The sequence below is a fragment of the Epinephelus fuscoguttatus genome, linkage group LG7 (genome assembly GCF_011397635.1).
Source record: "Epinephelus fuscoguttatus linkage group LG7, E.fuscoguttatus.final_Chr_v1".
In the NCBI taxonomy this organism is placed as follows: Eukaryota; Metazoa; Chordata; class Actinopteri; order Perciformes; family Serranidae; genus Epinephelus; species Epinephelus fuscoguttatus.
Genome location: NC_064758.1, coordinates 18,106,608 through 18,130,568, shown reverse-complemented (window position 1 = coordinate 18,130,568; position 23,961 = coordinate 18,106,608). Strand labels below are relative to the sequence as shown.

General features: G+C 40.2%; 1 protein-coding gene across 3 annotated transcripts; it reads left to right on the top strand.

Moving 5' to 3' along the window:
- Positions 1-12,244: 12,244 nt before the first annotated feature.
- LOC125891794 (ERBB receptor feedback inhibitor 1) lies at positions 12,245-22,342 on the top strand. Of its 3 annotated transcripts, none has more exons than XM_049581312.1 (5): positions 12,245-12,427; positions 18,285-18,345; positions 18,734-18,886; positions 19,651-19,730; positions 20,931-22,342. In XM_049581312.1, the coding sequence occupies exons 3-5, from the start codon at positions 18,840-18,842 to the stop codon at positions 21,932-21,934; spliced, it is 1,131 nt and encodes a 376-aa protein (XP_049437269.1). In that variant the 5' UTR covers positions 12,245-12,427; positions 18,285-18,345; positions 18,734-18,839; the 3' UTR covers positions 21,935-22,342. The 3 variants fall into 3 exon arrangements, with proteins under 3 accessions (XP_049437269.1, XP_049437266.1, XP_049437267.1); XM_049581310.1 differs by lacking the exon at positions 12,245-12,427 and adding an exon at positions 15,289-18,183; XM_049581309.1 differs by lacking the exon at positions 18,285-18,345.
- Positions 22,343-23,961: the final 1,619 nt, after the last annotated feature.

The window sequence follows — 23,961 nt, the reverse complement described above, 5'->3', positions numbered from 1 at the left end:
TTTAATTGAACATAGGTCCGCACAGCAAGAAGGTCATAGAATCTGTTCTCCACCTTTTTCAGGTACTCTTTTATTTCCTCCTGGGCCCCATCAGGTTACAGATCATAGAGCTGTCAGCTGATTCAAAGCAGTGATTCAGCACTTAGGAAAAGTAGTCGTGAGATAAGGTATAAAGAAATCACATTATTTCTTCAAGACTGATGTTATTACATTTATTCTATCTTCCGTTTGTAGATAAAACTTTCACCGTCTACCATGTCATATTTACTACTCGTCTATAGTTCATGTATAGGCTACCGTAGCTGATGGTGCTCTATTTTTGTTTGATGGCTCTGCTTTTAAGACTACATCTGCACTTGCTACCCAACACAGAGCAGATTTAAATTAATTGCCACACACAAGCACTTTTGCTTCTGTACACGCACTCTATCCCAGTTGAAGTAATTCCACATTTAAGAAAAAAGGAACAAATCAAATTAAAAGTAATGTTTTTACTTGCTCACCGGCAAACACACTGATCTGCTCAATCTGATCTGATCTGCAGTCTGCATGCTGCTGCTTTTAGGTTTCCTAGGTTAACTCTGTCAAACAGTTCGCCACGTTTCCTATATATTCAAAAGGATAATGTTATGCAGGGGTGCCTAGTGCTGTACCTTCTCTGAGCTGATTTAGGGAGCTTTTCCAAAGACCGAACACGATATTGTTAAACTGCCATGTTTTGCTTGGTTGCTTCTTGCTTGATGGAAACTTTTATCCGAGTTGCCTGATGCTCCTGCTGCTGCTCCTCATTCACAAAGATTGCAACCTCTCATTGCAAAGCTTTCAGTCTAAGAGGACATAATGGAAGACAGCCTACAAGGGCAATAATGTTCATTTTTTTCTTCATCTCTCTCCCTTTCCCTCCACACACACACACACACACACACACACACACACACACACAACCAGAAAACACCAACTTGAGAAGTTTGCTTTCCAATGGTCTTTGCTTCATTGTCCTGATTGCTGACATTTCCTGTAAGGTCAAGTTCCTCTCCTCCACTAATGGAAATATATCACAACAGTCAGTAATGTTTAATGGAAAGTTTCCAACGAGGTGGTCCAGGTCTCTTGTTCCTCTTCTCTGTAAGGATCTTTTTAAAAGCACCTTAAAAATCTTCCATTTCTGATTCTTTAGACTCCAATTGACTGTGCCTCACTATAAGGGGCGTACATCACAAATTACACACTAAAGACATGTATTGTTTAAAATGGCATTTTGATTAAAAATATTTAGACAAAGAAAATTCATTACCATGTGCCAAAAAAGCTCAGCAGGACTGAAACCACAGAAATATATTTAATTGGGCTATACTGCAGGACTATTGTAATGTAAAATATTAGCCATTAATTGTATACTTCAATTAAAAAATGTAAAGTGCTTTCGGGATAAACAATTATAGAAAAAGAAGCTTTTTGTAAGTCCGGCATTTGTTAGTCAAGCAGTAACATCTTTTAAACACAAGGTGTCACTAGTGCATTTGATTAGAAGTGAACACATAAGGTTTAAACACCGAGTGACAGCAGTCTGCTGTGTTACAGAGTGTGATTAAGGACTAGAAAATCTTAAAATGCAATGGAATATCACAGCAACAATGATGGGGCATATCTGATGCCCGTGTGTAAAAGGCTGCCAAGGACTGTGCAGAACAAACAGGAAAAAGCAAGAAACACTGCCAAGCAGCTTTGGCATAGCAACCTTTGACAAAGTACCACACTTTATGGGAACAGCTTGTTTGTTTTCTATCATGCAGGTGTTTTTTAGTGAGTTGCTCTTACCAGATTTCATATGGTGGTGTGTGGTTCCCCCATCAGTCCTCTGTTCTGCCAACTTCCTCTCCCATTTCAAAATCTAAAAACAAAGCAGGTAAGAAAGGTCAACTTTGTGATTTTCAGCCTCTCGTTCCTCATCTATTCAGTCTTCACAGGCCATCATGGCAGTAAGGACTTGAACAACACTAGCATCACTCCAAGTTAGTCCAGTTAACATGACTATGAGAGACTCTGAGACTGTGTAAAATGTCTTCATGTTCATCCTGGAGCCTCTGGATCTCTCATCTGACAGACACACAGACACATGATATGTTTGGACAAAACACAGGAAACTTACAGAGAATGTGACAAGTTATGTCTTAGCCAAACATTGAATAATAGATAGATACTTCCAGATTGGGTGTTAGTTTGGCCTACAACATGCCTTACCCTAAATATGGTGCTCTGATTAACTGTTTAACCTGTGACTAAACCCACTGAATTTAAACATGGTGGTGTTTAATGGACTCAAAACTTGAATCTCTGTAAAATGTCCGGCGAGCTGGCAAGAACTGGTAGATAAAGGATGTCACTTACTCATCTCTGAGGATGAGCTGTTGGGTTTTGTCAATATATTCAAACTTGTCTCTGCAGTTGTTCAGGTCGTCTTCAACTGCAATGAAAATATGCTATAAGTATTATCCTTATTGTAACTCACATTACTGTTTAAGTAATTACATATTTGATTTGGGACATAGGCCTAGAAAAGGAGGCATTTTCTGTCATTGGTGTGAGAGATACTTTACAGTTGGTTTAGTATTCTTCACTTACTATGTGAAATGAACCCCTCAAGATACATGGTTTAATTGTTACATGTGTTGGACTCGTGTTGAAATATCTTATGGTCTGCCTTGAGTCAACACGGTGACAGTACAACACTAATCTAGTTTAGCTAAGTTAGGTGATTAGCCTAGCCAACATTGACATTGGTTGTTAGTCACAAATAAATAATGCTGCATTAGTTAAAATAATATCCTTCTTTCAATATTATATTGCTACTTAGGTTAAATATTTAATTTAGTGTTAAAATGGTAAACAATGATGTTACCAAACTAGCGTAGCATTAGCTTGGCTAACTTTAGCCAAGCTAGCATTAGCATATTCAATCTACCATATTAAATTAACCCCTAGCTTTTGGTCTTAGCTTTACCTAGCAACTTTTATTTAGTTAGGGGCAGGTACTGTAAAACAGCTAGTTTATATTTTATTCCAAGCTAGTTGTTGTTAGCAATGTCAGGCACACTGCTGTAGAATGTGCTAACAAATGGCGCTTGTAGAGTGGATGTCAGTTGGTCAATCAAAATATTATTGTCTCCAGGCGGCAAGGTGATGCAGTGGTTAGCACCGTCACCTTACAGCAAGAGTGCTCTGGGTTTGAACCTACTGGCGTGACTTTTCTGTGTCTGGGTGGGTTTTCTCCGGGTTCTCCGGCTTCCTTCCTACAAAGACATGAAGATTAACTGGTGAGAAGGTGTGAATGTGAGTGTGAATGGTTGTCTGTCTCTATGTGTCAGCTCTGTGACAGTCTGGCAACCTGTCCATGGTGTGCCTTGCTTCTTGCCCAATGTCAACAGGAATAGACTCCAGCAGACTGCTTATGACTTTGTGCCGATGACTATCATTTCTAAAGTTCACTCTGGGAAGGCAGGGTAGTTAGTTAGGTGTTTCTGTTAAGTGAAAGCATGTAAAGTTTTGTCAACGATGCCCTGAATTTGTTACAATAGACAATATTGGAAGAATTAAAGAGGAGCTACGCCCATTTTCAATAGTCATACACATTATACCTATGGTCTAAGACAGTCCAAAATATTACCATATTAGTGGTAAAACTTAAATTTTTGATGTCATAGAGTTTAAAGTATGGAACTGTTCCATAGACAATGAATTGGGAATGATGTTCTAGATGACACTGGGAGCACCCAGGGGAACGTTCTGAGTATATGGGTATATTTTCTGTTTCAGAACTAGGAACACTACGATAGAATCAAGCTCATTTTGGTATAAATAGGAAAATAAATATTCTGTGGGTCCATAAAATCAGTCTCCCATTCATTGTCTATGGAGCAGCTCCAGACCTGATACCTTATGACATCACGAGTTTGGGCCTCTCGGGTTTCTGGGTTTGAGAGAGAGCAGCTCATGTTCACAGATACTTTCCTAGGTCATGGAAATAATGTTGGAATTAAGGGGTGTTCCTCTTTTACATTACTTCTTATGAGATTCAGCTGTTGTGGCCCATTTTGGTATTGTATTGCAGGTCTAAACTTGCTGCCTGATGCCTGCGGGTACCTGCAGCTATCTTTCTAGAAGCAACTGCGGCTCGTTTTTGCCATCATCATGTTTTTTTTTGTTTGTTTGTTTTTGTTTTTTGTAAAACCATCAGCTTTATTGTAATAAAATTAAAACAAGTAAGTAAAGCTGAATAAGTAATTACTGTTACTATTAATTACTGTACATTCAGCCTTCTATGACTCACATTGCATCTCACTCAGGTAAAACAGCACTACAGTTTTATCAGGAAATCACATTCCATCATGGAGGGAGGTGTCCTTCTTAATTACCCTCTGAACACAATGTCAACAACAGCACATTATTCTTGGACATTGCAACACATCCAGGATGACTAATTCTGGAGTGTGTGCAGAGTCCATACTCCCAGATGGATCACGTTGTGTTGATGGTTGGACTGACACAGTTATAAGACTACTGTGACAAGAAGGGTGTGTAGGGAAAACTAAAGGAATGACGAAATGATTGAATCAGAGAAAAACTTTGACCGGCTGCCAGGATGGGATTACAGCAGCGGTGTGCACAGGCACTCCTTCGGGCAAAGCTTCATTTTCCATTTGATGTAATCTCCTTGGTAATTCTTTGAGCGGTTTCTGAGCAAACCACAAACATGTAGTTTATTATAGAATGAAACCCAATGTTAACTTATGTCTAAATGTTCTCTTTTTCAGCAATAACGTTTATACTTGAGGATTTCCCCTTATAATGTCTCTGTGAAGATGTTTGGTCCTCATAAGTACAGAGCAGAAACACACTCACACACACATACACACAGCATGCCAGAGAGACTGGCGACGTGCTCCTGGAGACAAGTTTGCAAACTGAGTCAGCAGCTGCATTTTTGAATGAGTCAACCAGTCTACCACAGAGCCCTTTCGTTTCTCAGAGCCCTGCCCTCAACCCTCCCTCAGACACAGGCACTCTCTGCCTACGTTTACGCAGCTCCTTACCTCACCACAGCATCACTTCCTCCCACTTTTAATAGGATACGGCTGCAAATAGCCAGTGGCGATATAGAAATATTTTCCAAAGAAGTAGTACAACTCAGTGGTCAATATTCTCGGAAATGGTTTGTTAAGATTTATTTTAGGCTTTATTTTGTACCTTAATTCATTTTTTTCTCACAATATATTTCATTTCACTTTTTGCTTGAATTTTTTATTTTTTCCAATAATGATACAGACATGTTGTGGCGAGTGATATGGGGAATTTTTTGGCTGATAATCCTTTGATCTTGCGAGTCATTTACTGTACAAATCAGTCATGTTGCCAGGAAAAGACTCCTACGTCTGCTTTTACTTTTCTCAGGCTTGGATGCAATCGTATATGCTCGAGGGCCACTATAATGTCACACTGCCTTATTTTGCCTTACAAGACAGGAATCTATGAACAAGGAAGTGGAGGAGGAAAGCAAGGAGGGGAGCAGTAAACTGTAAAACACGAAGCAGTCTAGCTGTGTCGATGACTCAACAGGAAATGATGGAGCGGGAGTAAGTAAGGTAAGTGAAGGAAAAGGAGGAGGGTGGGAGTGAGAAAAGGAAAAAAGGAAGATTGACTTTGTCATGCCTCAGGACTCTGCGCTATGTTGTGGGGAAAAGCAGACTAAGAGACATCATATCATGGTTTTCTGAGGAAATCTGTAGGCCGTGAAAACACAGATGGCCTTGTCGTTTCTCCCCCCTGCTACTCTGCACAATAGAGTCATGACGTGCACACACACACACACACACACACACACAATATTGCCAAACTTGACCATTTTCCGTTGCCCGCCTGAAAGGTGACCCTGTTTGTCATGTGGTGATTCAAAAAGACTTTGACCAGAGAACAAGTTGTGATCGCTGGGAAGACAAGCAAATATTGACAGTGTCTTTACGTAACATCTGTTTACCTAAAATGAAGAACACTCAGTGTGTCCTGATGAGCAACCTTGTGTTAGTGCCAACAAATTTTTTTTTACTCAGAGAGTTGAATCTGAGGGGCAACATAACATGGAAAAAAGTCAAATCACTTGCCCACGTACAGCTTCTTTCTAATGAAGCGAGAAGTCTTTCTCCCTTCCTTCATCCTCACTCATTTCAACTCTTAATGAACTGGAGATCAACTTCACAGGGCTGCGGAAGGCCTCCTGCTGGGCCTGCAGACCTTCCGTTCACACTGAGGCCTGAAATCACGGGTAGGGAAGCTGCCTCCAGTGCTGCATCCTGGGCAGAGAATCACTCTTTTCATGCTCGAGTCTTTGCCATTCATTGAAGCTGTCACCATGAAATCAGATGTCACAGGGTTTAAATCACTTTAATCCTTGCCACTTCCTCAATCACTTCCTTGCCCGCTGACTGTTTTGTTTTTCTCTGTTGGTATCCTGGGGGAAAAAAAGTATTTTGCTTTCTTGTCTTTTACAGGGATAGCACCACTACACACAAAGCTGTGTGTTTTCCAGCTTTAATCCATTGATGTACTTCTACATTTTATTCACAGGACACATTAGCGACCTATAATGCTACGTGTGTAATCTGAATCAATCAATTTAGCATCAGAATAGATTTCACCGAAAGTATTTTCTTTTGGCCCTAAGTGCAGTCCCTGAGCTACCCCAACAATCAAAGGAAGCGCAATCATCATTCTCCGGCCCGTCCTCCTCTTCCTCCCGGCGGCTGTTGCGTCTTTGATAACTGAGCTGTCTCCTCACGGGATGAGGTCAAAGGCCGTGGTGCGAAGCCCACTCAGACATTTGAGGAGCCTGATTCCTTCCCGACGCCTCCATCTTGTCAGGCTCAACCACAGATCCATTAAATTAAAAAGATTAAATGAAGGGTGTGTTTTTCAAATCACACATAACTCTGCAGACAGCAGCAATAAAGTCTGAATGAAAGGTACAGAGTCAGGAGTTAAAGGGACAGTTCACCCCAAAATAAAAAACACATTTTTTTCTCTTACCTGTAGTGATATTTAATAATCTGGATTATTTGGTGTGAGTTGCTGAAATTTGGAGATATCGGACGTAGAGATGTCTGCCTTCACTCAAGGTGCCAAGAAAATACATTTGAAAAACTCAACAGCAATGTCTCTTTCCAGAAATCATGACCCAGTTACTCAAGATAATCCACAGACTTTGTTGTGAGCAGTTTCATGTAGGAACTATTTTCTTCCTACAGAGCTTGATCACCTGCCAACCGTATCACTGAGCAGACGGAAGCATGCATCTACTCCTAGTTCATTTAGCACCACTGAGCTAGCTAACATTACAGCTCAGCCAAGGAGGATGCCATTAATGTTTACATCTCACAGTTTCATGAGCATAACCTCTCATTCATAAGTAGATGCACACTTCCTTCTGAGCAGTGTTACAGTTGGCGTGTGTTGGTCAGTAGACAGAAAATAGTTCCTACATGAAACTGCTCACAACAAGGTCTGTGATTTATCTCGAGTAACCTCATCATACTCTCTGGAAAGAGACATTGCTGTTGAGTTTTTGAAATGTTTTATTGATTTATTTGTTTTTAGAGTTTTGGGGAGCACAAGCCAAGTGCCATCTAGTTCCTTTATATTGGAGAAAAGGCAGGCATTGCTACAATATCTCCAACACCTAAATAATCTAGACTGAGAGACTGATACTACAGGTAAGAGAAAAAAATATTTTTGATTTGGGGATGAACTGTCCTTTAATTATAACTTTTCTAAATCTATTCGGGTCTCATTTCTTAAATTAAATTTCATAAAAAGATGTATATACCGTACCCTTTGTTTGGCAGTCTGCTCTGAAATTGAAACATCTAACATAACTGTTTCATGTCAGGCTGAGGGAAGAGGTGGGTGGCAGGACAGAGGTGCTGTGATAACTGTTTTTCATAAGAATTTCTCTCTGGTTTTACGCACTCATTGCAACAATGACTTATTACAACACACTGGATGACGATGCCCCATGTTTCTGCTCTGCTGCCCTTTTACAGGGTTTACTCATCCACTCAGAAATTCTTGATTTAATGGATAAGAATTTTAACTTCTTACATATGTGTAGCAGCAGTAACTCAGGAACTTTTATCAAATAATCTATTTCAAATGTTTACATTTAATTAACGTACCACTGATACAAGTCTTATATTTGTTCGAACCTCTAACAGTGATTCACAGGAACGACGATTAAGAGGAATGTGAAACTCAAACATAAGACAAGTCGACCATGACTTTGAAAACAGCAGCAGGCTCGTCTGACTGCAGTCTGTAACGGGGCTCTAATTACTATTACATGTTTGTACACAGCTGGTTCCTCTATAAGAGAATTCCCTGTGTCACCATGTCAGCACATCAACCTACACAAATGTATTTACCACAGAACACGTATGTTAACACCTACTTACTTCGTTTCCTATTCCAGCTTGGGATGTTGTTAAATGAGTGGTGGGCAGACATTTATCTTCTGAGATATTTCTCATTTCAGGGGTTATCTGCTTTTCACAGAAACAGATCTGCTCAACCAATCCAGCCTGATATTTCAGGAATTATTGTCGCTGTCACCAACTTGTATTGCCACTATAGTCTTTAATCGAAATTTAGCTCATAAAAAAATCATAAACAGAAGGCTCTGATTTCAGCTTTGATGAGCCATCTTTTATTTTGCAGCAGCGTGAGGGAGTTCCTTAACAGCAATCCATCACAGCTTTGAAAAAAAGCACAAAAAAAGGAGGGTGGGGGGATTACAGATGTGGGAGGTGGGCTTCTGACTGCACTGACAGCTGTGAGGGACGGAGGTCTCTCAGAGCAGGAAATGACTTGACCTCCCCTGTGGGAGACTGGCCCACCCTGACAACAACCCCCACAGCTCTGAGCATCCTGGGTCGCCACAAGCGCCCACAGAGGGACGCGGAGCAACAGCAGAGCACAAAATCTGCGTGTCCAGAAAACAGAAAAAATCATGGGACAAAGACCTTTAAAGGGATTGACAGTATTAAGCAGAGGTGGGACAAAGTCACAAGTAAGTCTCAAGACTTTCAACTTGAGTCCCAACTCAAATCTAAAATCCAAAACTTTGAATTTCGAGTTCTAAACAAGTCATAATCCCTCTTTGCCAAGTGTAATCCCATTTTGACAACAGAGAATGGTTTATTGAATTTACAAAAATCATGAATGCTTTGATTTTATTTATTAAAACAGGTTTGTTGGCAGTTGGTCTACCTCCATCTTTAATTTTCAACCTGTATGTTTTGCATACTGCATTTTGTTTTACTGTTTTTGTTGACCATCGCATTGTGTTTGTACACAAATGAAAATATCTGGTATAATTTTTTTCAGCTAGTGCTCGGTAATGTAAAGTTAGCTAAGTGTCGCTGGGAACGAAAAGTGTTGATGTTCATTCAGGAAATGAAGGGACATTAATTAATTTTGGCACATTTTTTAAATAACATACTTCTTAATCTTTGCTTGAGGGATGGTATCAATTATTTTCAAGTCAAAAGTCTCAAGTCCATGTGAGGTCACGGGTCATTGGTGCTAAAGTCCAAGTGGAGTTTCAAGTCTTTTTCAATTTTGTCAAATCAAGTATAAAGTCAATATATTTGACTCGAGTCAGACGCGAGTACAAGTCATGTGACTCAAGTCCGCAAGAGTTTCAAATTCAAGATGTAAGTTACACCATTACTCTTCAAAGACAAAGTCTTACACTTGCCATACAGGGCGACAACTAGACTCTCCTCTTTATGTCACAGCGGAATCAGGTGTGATACCAACCACTTCATTGCACAACAGGAAGTGGATGAAACAGCTTATTTGCTAAAATGTATGAGTATTCCTTTGAGCAAACAAATTACGCAGGAGAGAGACAGTTATTGCAGCAATAGCAGCACATCACATGTGGTGTATGTATTCTGCGGGGCTGTGATTTACAGTAGGTATATAGGTGTAAGGCACTCCTTATTCCATCCCAGTAAGGATCAAAACAGTGGAAAAACTGAACAATAGGAGAGAAGGAAGGGAGGTCACAGGGTAAAATGACATCTCTCTTTTACAAGGTGGTTATTTTATTCAGCACTGTAATGTGTATATTTATCTAGGATTTATTTGGATTGTAACCACAGTAAAAATATCGCTTGGCAGTCTGGAGGAAGACTGTAGACTCAGTGTGGTCTGGACTCTGGTGAAAACAAAAATGGCCTGCACTCACTTCCCTGTTATTTTCTAGTAAATGGCCTCCTGTATTGTCCTCTTGCCTCTCACAGCGTGGGTGAAGACAAACACAGACAGTGAACTCCTATGTGACATGCAGGCTTCAAAACAAGTCCTCATGAACCATAACTGGGCTGCCAATCTTGTACTTGTTCCTCTCTATCAGTCATTTATTGTACTTGCGCCAAAAGCCACCCACGCGCTCTCTGACTCCCACACAGGTCACGCCAAAATTGTTTACTGCCTTATGAAGGGCAATTTCCCATACACTCATTACACAATGCAGATAAAATGATTATTATTCTAATTCTGGATGTCCCCGGGCGGAGTTGCTATTTGACCCAAAGTGACCTCGTGTTGGGGAAACATTGCAAAAACTGTCTGTCTGATTTATGAACAGTATCAAACACTATTAGTATTTTGGTTTATACCAGAATAACTTAAATGTCAAGTGCTCAAAAATATTGCATTTTTTACATTTTTGCTAAGTTAGAGCCTTGAAGTCGTCACGTCTGTCACTGACGTCCATAATTTTTCTATTTCACTGGCAATAAGGACGCATGTGGTGACAGGTGCACCTTCAGTGGGATTCTGTGTGAGTATGGGCTGATCTGACCCAAAGTTTGAACTGAAAATCCACCAGGCTGACAACCTTTTCTCTGGTACAGTGGTGGAGGAGGCATTCAGATCCTTTAAATACGCCATCAGTCAAAATCATGAATGTATTGAGGAGCTCAAGTATCAAACGTATTATGCTGAATGGCTGTGTTATTGGATTACTGCTGATGTATTCCTGTACAAGTGCCATTTTAATGTAGTGGCTGGTTTAACAAGAGCTGATTTAAACTTTTTATATACTGCTTGGTAGTTTAAACAAGAGCAAAGCATCATATACACACTATCATGTGTATGTGTGTGTTTTCTTTACATTAAAGAGTAGTTGGTGACTACACTGATCAGCCAAAACATTAAAACCACTGACAGGTGAAGTGAATAACTTTGATTATTTTGTTCTGCTGCATTGTTCTTCTGGGAAACCCTATGTTCTGACATTCATGTGGATACCACCTGACATGTTCCACCCACTCAAACACTGTTGCAGACCAGGTACCCCCCTCCTCCTCATGGCAACAGTACTCCCCAATGGCAGTGGCCCCCAGCAGGGTAATGCACCATGCCACACTGCAAACATCGCTCAGGAATGGCCCAAGGACTGTGACAAAAACCTCCAAGTGTCAATCTGGCCTCCAAATTCCCCAGATCCCAATCTGAATGAGCATCTGTGGCACGTGACATTACCCACCTCACAACCCACTGGACTAAATGGATCTGCTGCCAACGCACTGATGCCAGACACCACAGGACACTCCCAGAGATCCTGTGTCCATGCCTTGACAGGTCGGAGCCAAGTCCGATCCAAGAAGGCCCCACCTTGGATTAGGGGTACATCTGGGGTACGGGCACATCACAAGAATCCTTAAGCAGATTGGGACCTGGGAAATTTAGAAGCCAGGTCGACACCTTGAGCTCTTTGTCATGTCCACAGGTCATTTCTAAACAGTTTCTGTGGTGTGGCATGGTACCTTTTCCTGCTGGGGGGCCACTGCCATTGGGGAGTGCTGTTGCCATGAGGGGGGAACTTGGTCTGTAATGGTGTTTGAGTGGGTGAAACATGTCAGGTGGTATCCACATCTGTCTGTTAAATGCAGTGGGTTAAAACTAAATTAAACATAACTTTTTAAATTCATGTGAATATTTAAGTAAAGTACAGAGAACCCCAGTTATTTTCCATCACTGCTAGTTTATAAAGTACCTTCCCTAATGGTTTTAGTTTTTCCTAATGGTTTTCATCTTTTAGGGGGATTTTTTCCCTTTAAGGCGGACTGGGTGGAGTTACAGTAACGTGCTCGGGGTGCTGCATGCATTTATAAGGAGATGTGGAAACCCGCGTCACGCTGACAAAACGAGTTTCACCTCCCGGTGTTGTTGACAGAGGAGGGATGTTGCACATGGTTCAGTTTTGACTGGGAGACTGACTACTACCATACAGATACATTATCTCACAGTGTAACGGAACAAGACGACCGAGCCGGCTTTACGTGATGGACAAGTAGTCTGCGGTTTAACGGTAAGACCTCCTTACAGTTAGCTCTTTAAATGAGAAAGTTATTTGACATAAAAGCAAAAAAACAGGCTTTAAACTGAGCGAGTGTTGATATGATGTGAACAGGGGAGCCTGCTCTTTTAAATCATAGTTAACTGATAAAGCCACACCGGACTGTAACGTTACTCCTCCTGCCAAACTTCACGTTAACGTCTAAACGTTAACGTTTGGTACAAAGTTACCTGTGTTGTTTCTTTGTAAAGACGCTTTGGTTGAACTGTGTCGACTGGTTCAGCTCGTCTCTCCGGGTCATTTTTCTGTGAGCAGCGGGACAGGCTGCTCTCTTGACCCGCTGCACGGTTCTTGATGTCCGCCAAGAGAAGTCCCGTCGAGGCGTGATGGGTGAGTCCGCTCGGCGGATCCCCGGCCAGCCGCTAGGAGGCGCTGACGTCAACGCTAAAATAGTGGTGTGTGGAGTTTGGTTAAATTTAATTTAAATACTGATGATAATTTTATTTACAAGATAAAGTTCTGCAGTAAAAACGTAAATAAAACCAGGTAAATGTACTTTAGGTAGGTCAATAAAAGTAGATACTGGCTACTCCAAATCAGTTTAATCAGTCAAAATATATAGGTTAATGTAGTAATAGATTTAAAAAAGAAAAAAGTAAAGGCAGCAAATCCTCATATTTGTAAGTCTGGAACCACAAAATGTTTTTTATTATGACTAGAATGGCCTATTCATTTTCTGTCAATCAGTCAACTGATCATATCAGCTGTTCTTGTAAGTTTTTGTGTGCAAATATCTTAATTTCCTAATCATCTAGTAACTAAAGTAATCAAATTATCGAAGCAGAGTAAATTGCAGGCTCCAGCATTTCCTTCTAAGGTATTATGGAGTAGAAGTATAAAGTGGCGTGAGATTAAAATATGATTAAAATAAGTAAAATACAGGTATCTGAAATGTATACTCAAGTACAGTACTTGTGTAGCTGTACTGAGTTACACTAATGCTATCTAGTATATTTCTACTGTATATACATGTAGGCTACTGTAGGCCTATCTATACATGTATCTATGTAATATCTATCTACTTATCTATCTGTAGGCTATCTAGCTATATCTCTAGCTACGTATATTTCTACTGCAAAGGAACTACAGAATGTGTATTTTAATCTGTGACAATATGATTTAAAATGTTCTGAAATAGGTGGTAGCCTAGTCTTGATACCCTAGTTATTTAGAATACTCTAAAATTTAAATAAAATCATATGAAGTTAATGCTAAACATTGTTAACAGTATTGAATTTTAGTTTTAAGTGGTTGCTTATGTTAACTACCCATTACCCACGTGAATGACTCTCTCAGCTTTCTTAAGTCATTTTTATATGTTTTTTTCTTTTTTTGGATATGAACGTGCCAGAGGAAATAAAATTTGGACAGTTGTTTTGATCCCACCCTTTATAAAAATGTTGGACTGTAGGAATTGTAACATTACCAAATTATTAATGCAAATTTGTGAATGACTCAAGTGATTTCTTTAAAGCAAAACTGAGTCAAAATTACAGTCTACAGCTGTCACTCTGATTATGTGGAAAATTTGCTACTTTGGAACTTGTAGGTTGTAAGCAAATGAGAATCAGCTCTGCTGTAATTCTGTCTTTTCTGTCACCTACCTGATCAGTTTCAATAACCAAATACGTGTTAATACTCTGTTTAAATGATGGTATCATAAAACACTGCGTGACTGTTATTGTGTAAACTTCAATATAGCTCAGGAATGAAACGGGCCAATCCCAGACTCTAATGATTCACCAGTATTAGCCCCACAGTCCAATTTAAGTCTTAATTCAATGATTCAGATTCAAAGGCTTTTTTTTCACATGGTCATACAATACTGTGCAGTAAAATGTGAGGTGGCATTGTCCTGAGGCTGTGCTAATAAGGCTAGTGTGCCTTAAAACAGAATTAAAATAAGAGTAGAATGAGAAGTCAGAAAAAAGAAACAAAAAGTGTAAAAATATAAAAAAAAATTATGTTACATAGTTGATAGGCATGTCGGTGTGTGGCATATATTAGCCAGGTGGGCTGTGCAGTTTTCCAGTATGCAAAAATATGAATAAAATGATTGCATTCCCACACACTGTTTCACAATCCAGAATAATTAAGCAATATCACACGAGAGGGAGTGATGTTGTACTGTGATATCTGTAATTGTCTTCGGCACTCGGCCTACAGCCTCGTGCCTACGACCGAATCACAGCCGTGACGATATCACAGTACAACATCACAAGCTCAAGTGTGATATTGCTTTTATACAACAGTTCAACAATTAAATAAGCAAGGCTGATTAAGAAATAAAATAAAAGATAAAATGTGCTTATGTCACAGCTAACTAAATCTTCAGATTGTTCTCCAATCAGATGTCTTCTTCACACCACACACTGCACTTTTACACCTTACTTTTATATTTTTACTTTATCATGCTGTATGCAGTGAATTTTCATTATCAGGCAAGGTGAATGTTTTTTATATATCAGGCTTGACCCTGTTACGACTACAGTGCGGGCCTGACACGTCTGACCCATTAAAAAACAATGCATGTAGAGACGAGAGCCACAGGTCCAGTTTGTTAGTAGACTATAAAACAATACTATAAATCCTAGTGAAAGTCACAGCACATATTTATATATATTTCTTTTTAATAAAACCAACTACAGTTTGCTTTAAGACATATTTCTGGTGTTGAGCACTGATCTTTTAGGCCACATACTACTGCATTTTTCTTAAAACCAACTACAGTTTGCTTTAAGACATATTTCTGGTGTTGAGCACTGATCTTTGAGGCCACATACTACTACATTTTTCAGTCCTGTGGCCTGCTGATGTTTTGGTGAAGGCATTTGATAAGATATATGTGCAGCCTGCTAAGCAGAGAGCGAAATTAACATCAACTTGTAATCAGGTGATGTAAAGCACATAGTTTATGCCAGCACTATAATGAAATCATCTGTAAAGGTCCAGTCAGTGAATGGCCTGTTGCCTGAAGAAAGTGGGGTGGGGACAGCCAAGGACAACACATCAAGGCTCCTGCATGAGATAAACAAACTGTTTTTCAGCCTCTGGCTTCTCCTTTCAACAGTGCCAGAACGCACAATCCTCCTGCAGGGGATTTGTGGCACAGGCTCATACCATGGCCATGTCTGCTTGTCTCCATGGCGTATCTTCAGTGCTAACCTCATGGGAGAGTTCACTTGTATTTTCAGGCTTGCTTCGCTGTGCACCAAAATGACACAAAGCCCCATTCATGCCTGAGAGTGGCTCCATTCATGGACACTGAGTACTTGCCGGCAGAATTCATAATTGTTCAGCGTCTTCCATCTCCGAGGATCACTGGCGGAAATGACGCCACAGTCGGTTGTTTTAAGGATGACATAAATATTCAAATTGAAGCATGGGTCACTGTTTTGTTTGTTGTGGGTTTTGTGTTGCATTATGCATGCTCGACATTGTTTACTTCCCACATTGACTGTAGGCTTATCAGTGATGTGAAACAAAGCAGGACTTTGGAGAATAAGATTGCAGTGTGATTGTAAAATTGAGAACTTGTGTTGCCCTCTGGATGAGTAGGAGGGGTGGGTTACTAACTTCTGGTTTGTAGGTGAATTGCTGCAGGATTCAACTCAAAAGACAGGAACAGAAATGTATAGTGTATTTTTCATTCTGTGTTTACATTTTATTTTGAATGTAGCTGTTTACTGTCGGTGATTATGGCCTGGGAACTGTTTTATTATGTGATCATGATGCATGAAGTATCCGCCAGTTCTTCACAAAGTTAAGTAGTTCATTTGACTTTATTATTTAAAAAACTGCTGGATTTGTATAATAAATATTGTTTTGAAAGCTAGACGAGGCAGATTTAAGTTTGAACAATAATGTTGATTATTAACTGTTAAAGTTACACAGACCTATTGCAATGCTATTTCTGTTTGAAGAGTCAGGGCTGCAGGGTACTGAGAATCATCCATGCTGGAGGCCAGAAGGGAATGAGTACTTTGCTTGTGGACTGTGCAACAGGATAGAGGCCTTCTGACACTGACATGGAGGTGTCACTCAGTTTTGAATCCTCTCTGTTGAAAAACTCATTTGTTTAACATAACCTTTGACCTTCCACCTTGTGAGGAAAGCCAAGGAAGCAAGGCTAATGTGTCACCTTCCATGTTAAAAGAGGATGACTGGGGATGCACTGTATATCTGTGGCCAATATATTACTGGCTGATCAGTAAGAAAATTGAAATATTGTTACTGTAATCATGGATTTTCAGCTGATTACGTCTGACTGGTGCATTGCTGCGGGCTAGGAACGGCACGTAAAGGTCCAGCGTGTAGGACTTAGTGGCATCTCGCAGTGAGATTGCAGAACTGAAACTTCTCCCATGTGCCAACGTTGTAAGAGAACTATGGTGGCCGATGCAAATATGTGAATGGCCCTATCTAGAGCCAGTGTTTGATTTGTCCATTCTAGGCTACTGTAGAACAACTTTGTGGACTGCATGGAAGCGGACCTGCTCCACATGCAGTAGGGCCAGGTCGATGGCTGTCAGTCATGGCCCACTGAGCTCTACTTTGTAATTTAGAAGCCCGCCCCTCCTCCTCGTCTGTCCATTCTTCTGTCTGTCCACAAGCAGGTTTGTGGCCGCACTAATTGCATTCACTGGGTACTTCAAAATGTACCCATTCTTATTTATCTACCAGGTGAAGTGTAGGCTGTCATCATTTTCCACAATCACTGATCAATATCCGCTCACATCCGCTGGGCTGACGGTGTGTTTTAATCCCACAATGACATCATCCATCGTTGTGTTTCACTGTGGACATCATTGCACAGCAATTCAGTAGACATCACCCAGCCATAATCCGTAGGGCTCATTTTAAGGTAACAAAAACACAACAAATCTTAGTTTCATGTGATTATAAAGCAAAAAAAACATAGTTATGAATATACTAAATCATATACACTGGACCTTTAAAACCTGGTTCTTTGTGGGGATTTGCATATCTGTCACAACATACAGATAATTATTTTTGTCATTATTGGCCCTGAAATTCCATATAAGTGCATCTCGTGGATGACCATCACCTGACCCAGAACGCATGTGTTTATCTCCAAGCAAAAGTGATATCAGGTGATATTTATGTCATGTCAGGAGGCAGGAAGCAGCCGTTAGGTATAGAATTAAATGGAGAGTACCTGAATCAAGCAACTTTTGCATTTATCTGTATATATGCATAGAAACTATGACATGACATGTATGTCTTTTACTAATTAGCTTTTTAAACTGAATAAACAACAACATTTGTTTTCATAACTGCAGATACCTAAGATACTTTTTCATTTCTAGTGAGCTACTAGTCTCTGGAACATTTCAGTACAGAGATGTATTATTGTTATTATTATTATTGTTATAATACATGTGTCTCAGTGGCGGAGTTTGTCGTACAGCATCACAGGAATGCTGCACAATTAGTCCCTGTTGAAAGGGCGGATACTGCAGGGTTTCATGGTCACAGGGAGGAAGGAGGGCGAGGAGTACTGCTGCCCTCCCACATCTGACCCAGAGGTTGTGCAATAGCCTGCTCATCAGACAAATGGCTTTAAGCTGGAAACACAAAGAGATACACATGGCAGCTGCCGGGGCAGACTGAAGTCATTTACTGGGCTTTTGTTGTGGCTGTTGTTTCTGAGAGGCTCACCTAAAACCATGCAGCATTTCAGGAATGTAAGCCGTTATTTACTGTATCCAGACAAATTCAACATGAATTAAATCTCTTGTCTGCGACTTCTACAAAATGCTTTTTATTTACTCATGTCTTCTTGCAGGCCACCCTTTCTCAGAGTGTGTATAGGTGTAGAATGACAGTCATGCTGCTGTATTAATAATGTAAGTAATGTATCTATTGCTGATATATGTGTTTGTTTTTCGAGCCTCTGCATATTTGTTTTAGAGTGTTTCTCCTGACCTTTGACCTGCCTGGTAGGATGAGTACGTGCAGCTGGTTGTGCTAGATGGGCTTGTGCTCCAGATGTGCAATGTTTATATGCCCTGTTTATGGCCATTTCACACTAACGAAGGTGTGACTGGAACAAATGAAAGAAGTGATGTCATGCAAAAGCCAAATGTGGATGTTTTTTCTTTTCTTATTTTGTGCATTTAAAGCCTTATTCTGAAGCACCTGCATCAACATGTGAATGTACACATTTTCCTGTTACTCATGGAATTATACCCAGGTGAATCCCCTCACACTCAGCTTTCTGTTTGTCTCCTACAGCTTTCTGCTGGCGAAAATGAAGCCGTGATGGGTTTGAGGAAGCCGACTGGTGCTCAGATACAAAACAGACCTTCATGCTTTTTAGGAACACAACTTTTGCCACAACATGGCCGCGAGTCAGAATAACTACTGGGGACAGCATGACCTGTATAGGTATGGAAACACAACTGTATTACGGAAAGAAACAATGTAAACAACGGACAGTTAGTGTTGCATAGTGTGACAATACGAACACTCCTTTAACTTCACCATACAGTCAGGAGTATAATTCTGGGAATATTCATATTAAATGTATGGCACTAAACATTATATTTGTGTTATTTTTCGCGTTATATGTGTAAAACTCTAGTTTGTCTGAATCAAAACAAATATTTAAGATGGCATGCACACTAAAGAGTTACTCACATTCACTTTAAATGATTCCTAGAGTTTGTTTCCATGTGTCTGTGATCAGAAATCATCATATTCTTTGATAATGTCAATTTTACTTAAAAAGCCAAAAATCACAAACTTTTGACGAGGGAAAAGGAAAGACTGAAAAAGACATTTTCACAGGAAAAAAAGCAACAGGGGAGAGATTCCTCTTCCAGGATGGACAGACATGCAACTAATATTGTACACACAGAGCAGACAGTATTAGCAATAGTAAAAGATAATATGGAGAAACAGAACGAGAATATCAGGTGACTAAAGAGCAAACATACAGTACATGACGAATATGGCTCAAGGAAGACGTCGAGCAACTTGCAATGCTGTTACATAATGTAAACACTTAAAGGAGGACGGAACATATGTTCTGTTTAAGCATGCTTGTTATTTCACACATATAATGACTTACTCATGACAGGTTATGCGTAGGAATGATTTACACACATGCACAGCTCCGTATGGATTTCTCAACCTATGTTGTTTTGCAGAGAGTGCTTTGGCCTGAGTGCCGACATCGAACACAACCTGACGGAGCTTCAACAACAGCAAATGGCCAAGGACTTTAACTGTGAGTCTTTTACGTATTTTTTCTCAAATATACAAAATTAGAAAATTATTTTACCACAAAGAAATCTACAGATTGACCACTGTTTACAACTTGGATCAGTTCAAATATCCATGTGGCACTTGATGGTTTAAATGCTTTGTCAATTTGACACTGTATATATTTTTAATGAATATTATAATATTAATTTTTATCTTTAATTATTAATTACTACTATATATAACCTGTTTTATGTTGGGCTGACATTAGAATTAACTGTTAAACCTAGAGATTGAAAGGAACCATGTGTTCAAAACACACAGTACACATGATTATTGTTTATCTGTGAAATTAAATTAAAATAAACAAAAACAAAACACTGGTAACATTTAACAGCAGCTGGCAGTGTTGACATAGTCAGAAATAAAATGTCAGATATTATTTCCAACCAAATCATTTTGATCTTTTTGAATTATTCTAAAAAGAGTTTAATAAATGCAATAAAGTTTTTGCTATACTAAATCATACATTTTCTTAGTGCTGTAATCATTTTAAAATTCTGCCAGGTATGAATCTATATCCTAAATTCCATCCTGGCTTGACAAACTAGAGTTTAGACCCCGTCTGACTAATAAAATGGCGTGCAGACAGGGCCTAGGTGAGCTTGTCATCACTGGACTGAGCTGTGTAGCAGAGGACAGCACGGGGTGAAGGAGGAGGGGAAGCTATTGCTCCCTGGTCACCAGCTGTTCCTGCAGTCTGGGGCACGTCGGATGTTTCCACAGAGAAGGTTATGGGAAGCTCCGTTAAGATTATGGCCAGCCCTGCAGATAATGACGATTCCTGTGTTAATCAGGGTGTTGTGGCTGATGTTTGACGAAGAGGGTGATAGGTTAAGCGGTTGTTTTTAACTTGTTTTTACTCTGTTTCCTGTGTGATACCTTCAGCAAAACAGGAGGGTTTTTTCTCTAAGCAGAGTGGGCAGCCCACTCCCCCTGGTATTTTCTCCCTCCTACACCATCACTACACTCTAGTTAAAAGTTGTTGTTTTTTTCAGTGGAAGTTGTTTTCCATGTTTCTTCCTCTGAGAATTGTTTCCGCAGTAAAGGAAACAACAGTGATAGCAAAACCTTGTATAAGAAAGCAGCGGCTTCTTGGTGTACAGTTCAGTTTAAGATTTCATGAAGCCAGTTGTTTAATAAATGCTTGTTGTCCCTTTCCCAGGCAACATCTCTCTCTCCCAGTCTCCTTTCTACTCTGATACGTACCGCCTAGCGTCTGATAACACACTGCGACCCCATGAGGGAGACCAGGTGGTGCCTTCCTCCCAGAGACGCACAGTATTTGGGGGCCACCAGAGAGAAGCCAAACCCCTGCCTCCTCTCCCTGACCCTGAGGAGCTCATGTCAGATGAGGCAGCAGACAGCGAGGTGGAGTTTTTCACCAGTGACCGGCGGCGCCTTTTGCCCAAAAGCTGCCCCAAGGCCATGTGCAGGGGTGTGAACAGAGACTTTGGCCAAGTGAATTACGCTTACCAGGAGAGTTCGTTGCGGGCTGGTGGCGCTGGGACTGACTCCATTGCTTTCTCTTGGCCAGGCAGACAGGACAGACCAACAGGTAGAGGAAGTGGGTTTTGGGCACTAGCTCTCCAGAGAGAGGACCACCAGCGTGTGGTGTCACCAGTCGGGGATATGGTGTATAGCAAACAACCAGACCAACACCAACCATCCAGACTAAGGTTTCCCTCTTCAGGCCAGGCTTTCCAGCCTCCCGGCATCACAACCTGCCCCACTGACAAGCCGCAAATCCCTCCCCGTATCCCCATCCCACCAAAACCTCCTGCTCTCTTCAGGACTGTGAGTGCCAACGAGGAAGACAAGCCTCCGAAAATTCCTCCAAGGGTCCCCTTGATCCCACCCTGCCCACCACGTACCCCAAGCCCCAAAAGCCTTCCAATATATATCAACGGCGTGATGCCTGCCACACAGAGTTTTGCTGCTAACCCAAAATATGTGAGTAAGGCATTGCAGAGACAGCAGAGTGAAAGGGCGCCACCCGCAGCTCAGTTTTCTCCCTGCATTGTTCCCATTTTGAAGGACGGCAGACAGGCCAGTGCCACACACTATATCCTCCTGCCGCCGGGCCGACCAACGTACTCAGACAGACGAGAAAGACTTCGGAGTGAACCGACCAGAACGGGAAACAGCAGCATCTGGCAGAACAGATAGAAACTCTCGTTTATGTCTCAAACTTGATGAGTAAAAAACTGACTGACATTAATAACCATGTGATACACTGTTGCACACAGTGTGTGAAAACATCTACATGCTACATTCACATTTCTAATGTTACTGTCAATGACTGATGTATTTTAAGATCACTTATGTCACTCAACACTGTGAGGATTTTGTCTGTTTTTAACTGAACATTTTACCGGTCAGTATTTTAGCGACGTGGAAAACATCATAACATTCCAGTATTTTTCACTAATAGTGGAGAAATATTTTCACTTTGGTTTACTACAGTTATCTCACAGGGAACATGTCTCATCACTCATTAATTTTTAAGTCTGACAGCCTTATGTTCATATAAATAATCCTATATTCTTTACAAGAGAGTTAAATAATTACTGTATGTACAATGCTGCTTGAAATGTTAAGTAAGATGTTTTGATAGATTTACTGTTTTGCTTAATGATTCTCACATTTAGATTTATGGTAAATTGAACAATGAACAGTGTGGCTGGTTGATATTAAGACACACACAACCAACATTTAACTCACTCATGCAGGCTCTTTGTGCAGACGCACTTAATTTTTCTTATGCAGCTTTCAAATTTACACCAAGCTACATCCTTACCTGCAAAATACTCAACATTCTCATATAAGCATTGACTTTTGCATCATATTTCTATGCTTGTGAGCACAAAGGAAAATTCTGTGAGCCAAACACAAACAGAAGAGCAGCCCTGCCACCAGAACACATGATTGAAACCTGCGGCCACCCTTAAATTAACTGACAGGTCTTTTAACGCATATGAACTACACACGTCAACAAGCATTTGTTTTTGGTTTTCTGATACAGTTGAGTTTGTATACTAAAGTAAAAGAAGCCTTAATTTTCTGTTCTGATCAGTTGAAAAACTTTTAAATTGTTTCCATTATGTACGTGCATTTAGCTCGGTGTATATATGGTCAGCAAAGTACAGATTGGGCCTTTAATGATTCTTTATTGATGTGTGTGGGGGGTGGGGGGCATGGAAACCATGTTACGTTTACACTGTTGAGGTCCAGACCCCCGTTTACAACCTTTGTTACATCAACAGGTTGGAAGTTCTCATTAAGATTCTGTGTCAGATTCGGCCAAAGCAAAGGCTGTTTGTAAGTTCATGATGTTGTTTGTGTCAAAAGTAAATCATTGTAAAATTGTGTTTTTAATCTATTTATAGAAATAAAATAACTTATTCGTCCTATGACAGACCCAATGTGCTTTTTCCACACTGGAACTGTGATATATACCAATGGAAAGTTTTTTCTTTTGTCTCTTTTGCCGACATTCTCAGAAGGAAGGACACTTGAATCTTACTGACATTCGATCCTGATTGAAAACTACAGCCCTCTTTTATTTTACCAGTGTTATTGTCTCACAACACTTTGAAGAAAACCATAACCTGGAAGAAGCAGACTGCTGAGGAAACTTTAATTTACTACATTGGATCGACTGTTAATGTGTCCTGCTGCTACAGAATAAAACATTGTAACAACATGAAAATGAATCTGCATTTACTTCTTTTTTAAAAAAAATTTTTAACTTTATTTTTTTCAGGATTTCAAGTACAGTAGAAAAAAGCAACAACAAAAGATAGAGAACAGAACATGAGGTCTTGGCAAATATAAGTACCTCAGAAACAGGTACAGGTACAGGTTACTGTAGAGAAATTTCACAGTTTAGTCCCACAACAAATAAAAGAATAGAATAATAAAAATTAAAAGAAAAAATCCCTAATCAATGTCATTTTCCCGCAGGTAACAATCCCATTTTCTCCAATAGTTTCCCCCCTTATCTTTCTGTAGATGCAGGGTCAAATTCATCTTTTCCATGGAGCGTGTAGAACTGACTACATTTATAAAAAGATCCGTAGAGGGAGGGTTTTTCTGAAGCCAACATTTGGTGACAGCTTTTTTACATGCAACAAGGAAAATCTTCAAGAGGTAAGTATCTCCCTTAGATAGGCCTTTGGGAGTAACACCTAGAT

Excerpts from the sequence above, each read along its gene's own strand:
- LOC125891794 (XM_049581309.1), top strand. The coding sequence starts at position 18,840 with ATGGCCGCGAGTCAGAATAACTACTGGGGACAGCATGACCTGTATAG. Across the intron at positions 18,887-19,650 it reads GGACAGCATGACCTGTATAG|AGAGTGCTTTGGCCTGAGTG; the intron begins GTATGGAAACAC and ends GTTGTTTTGCAG. Across the intron at positions 19,731-20,930 it reads AATGGCCAAGGACTTTAACT|GCAACATCTCTCTCTCCCAG; the intron begins GTGAGTCTTTTA and ends TCCCTTTCCCAG.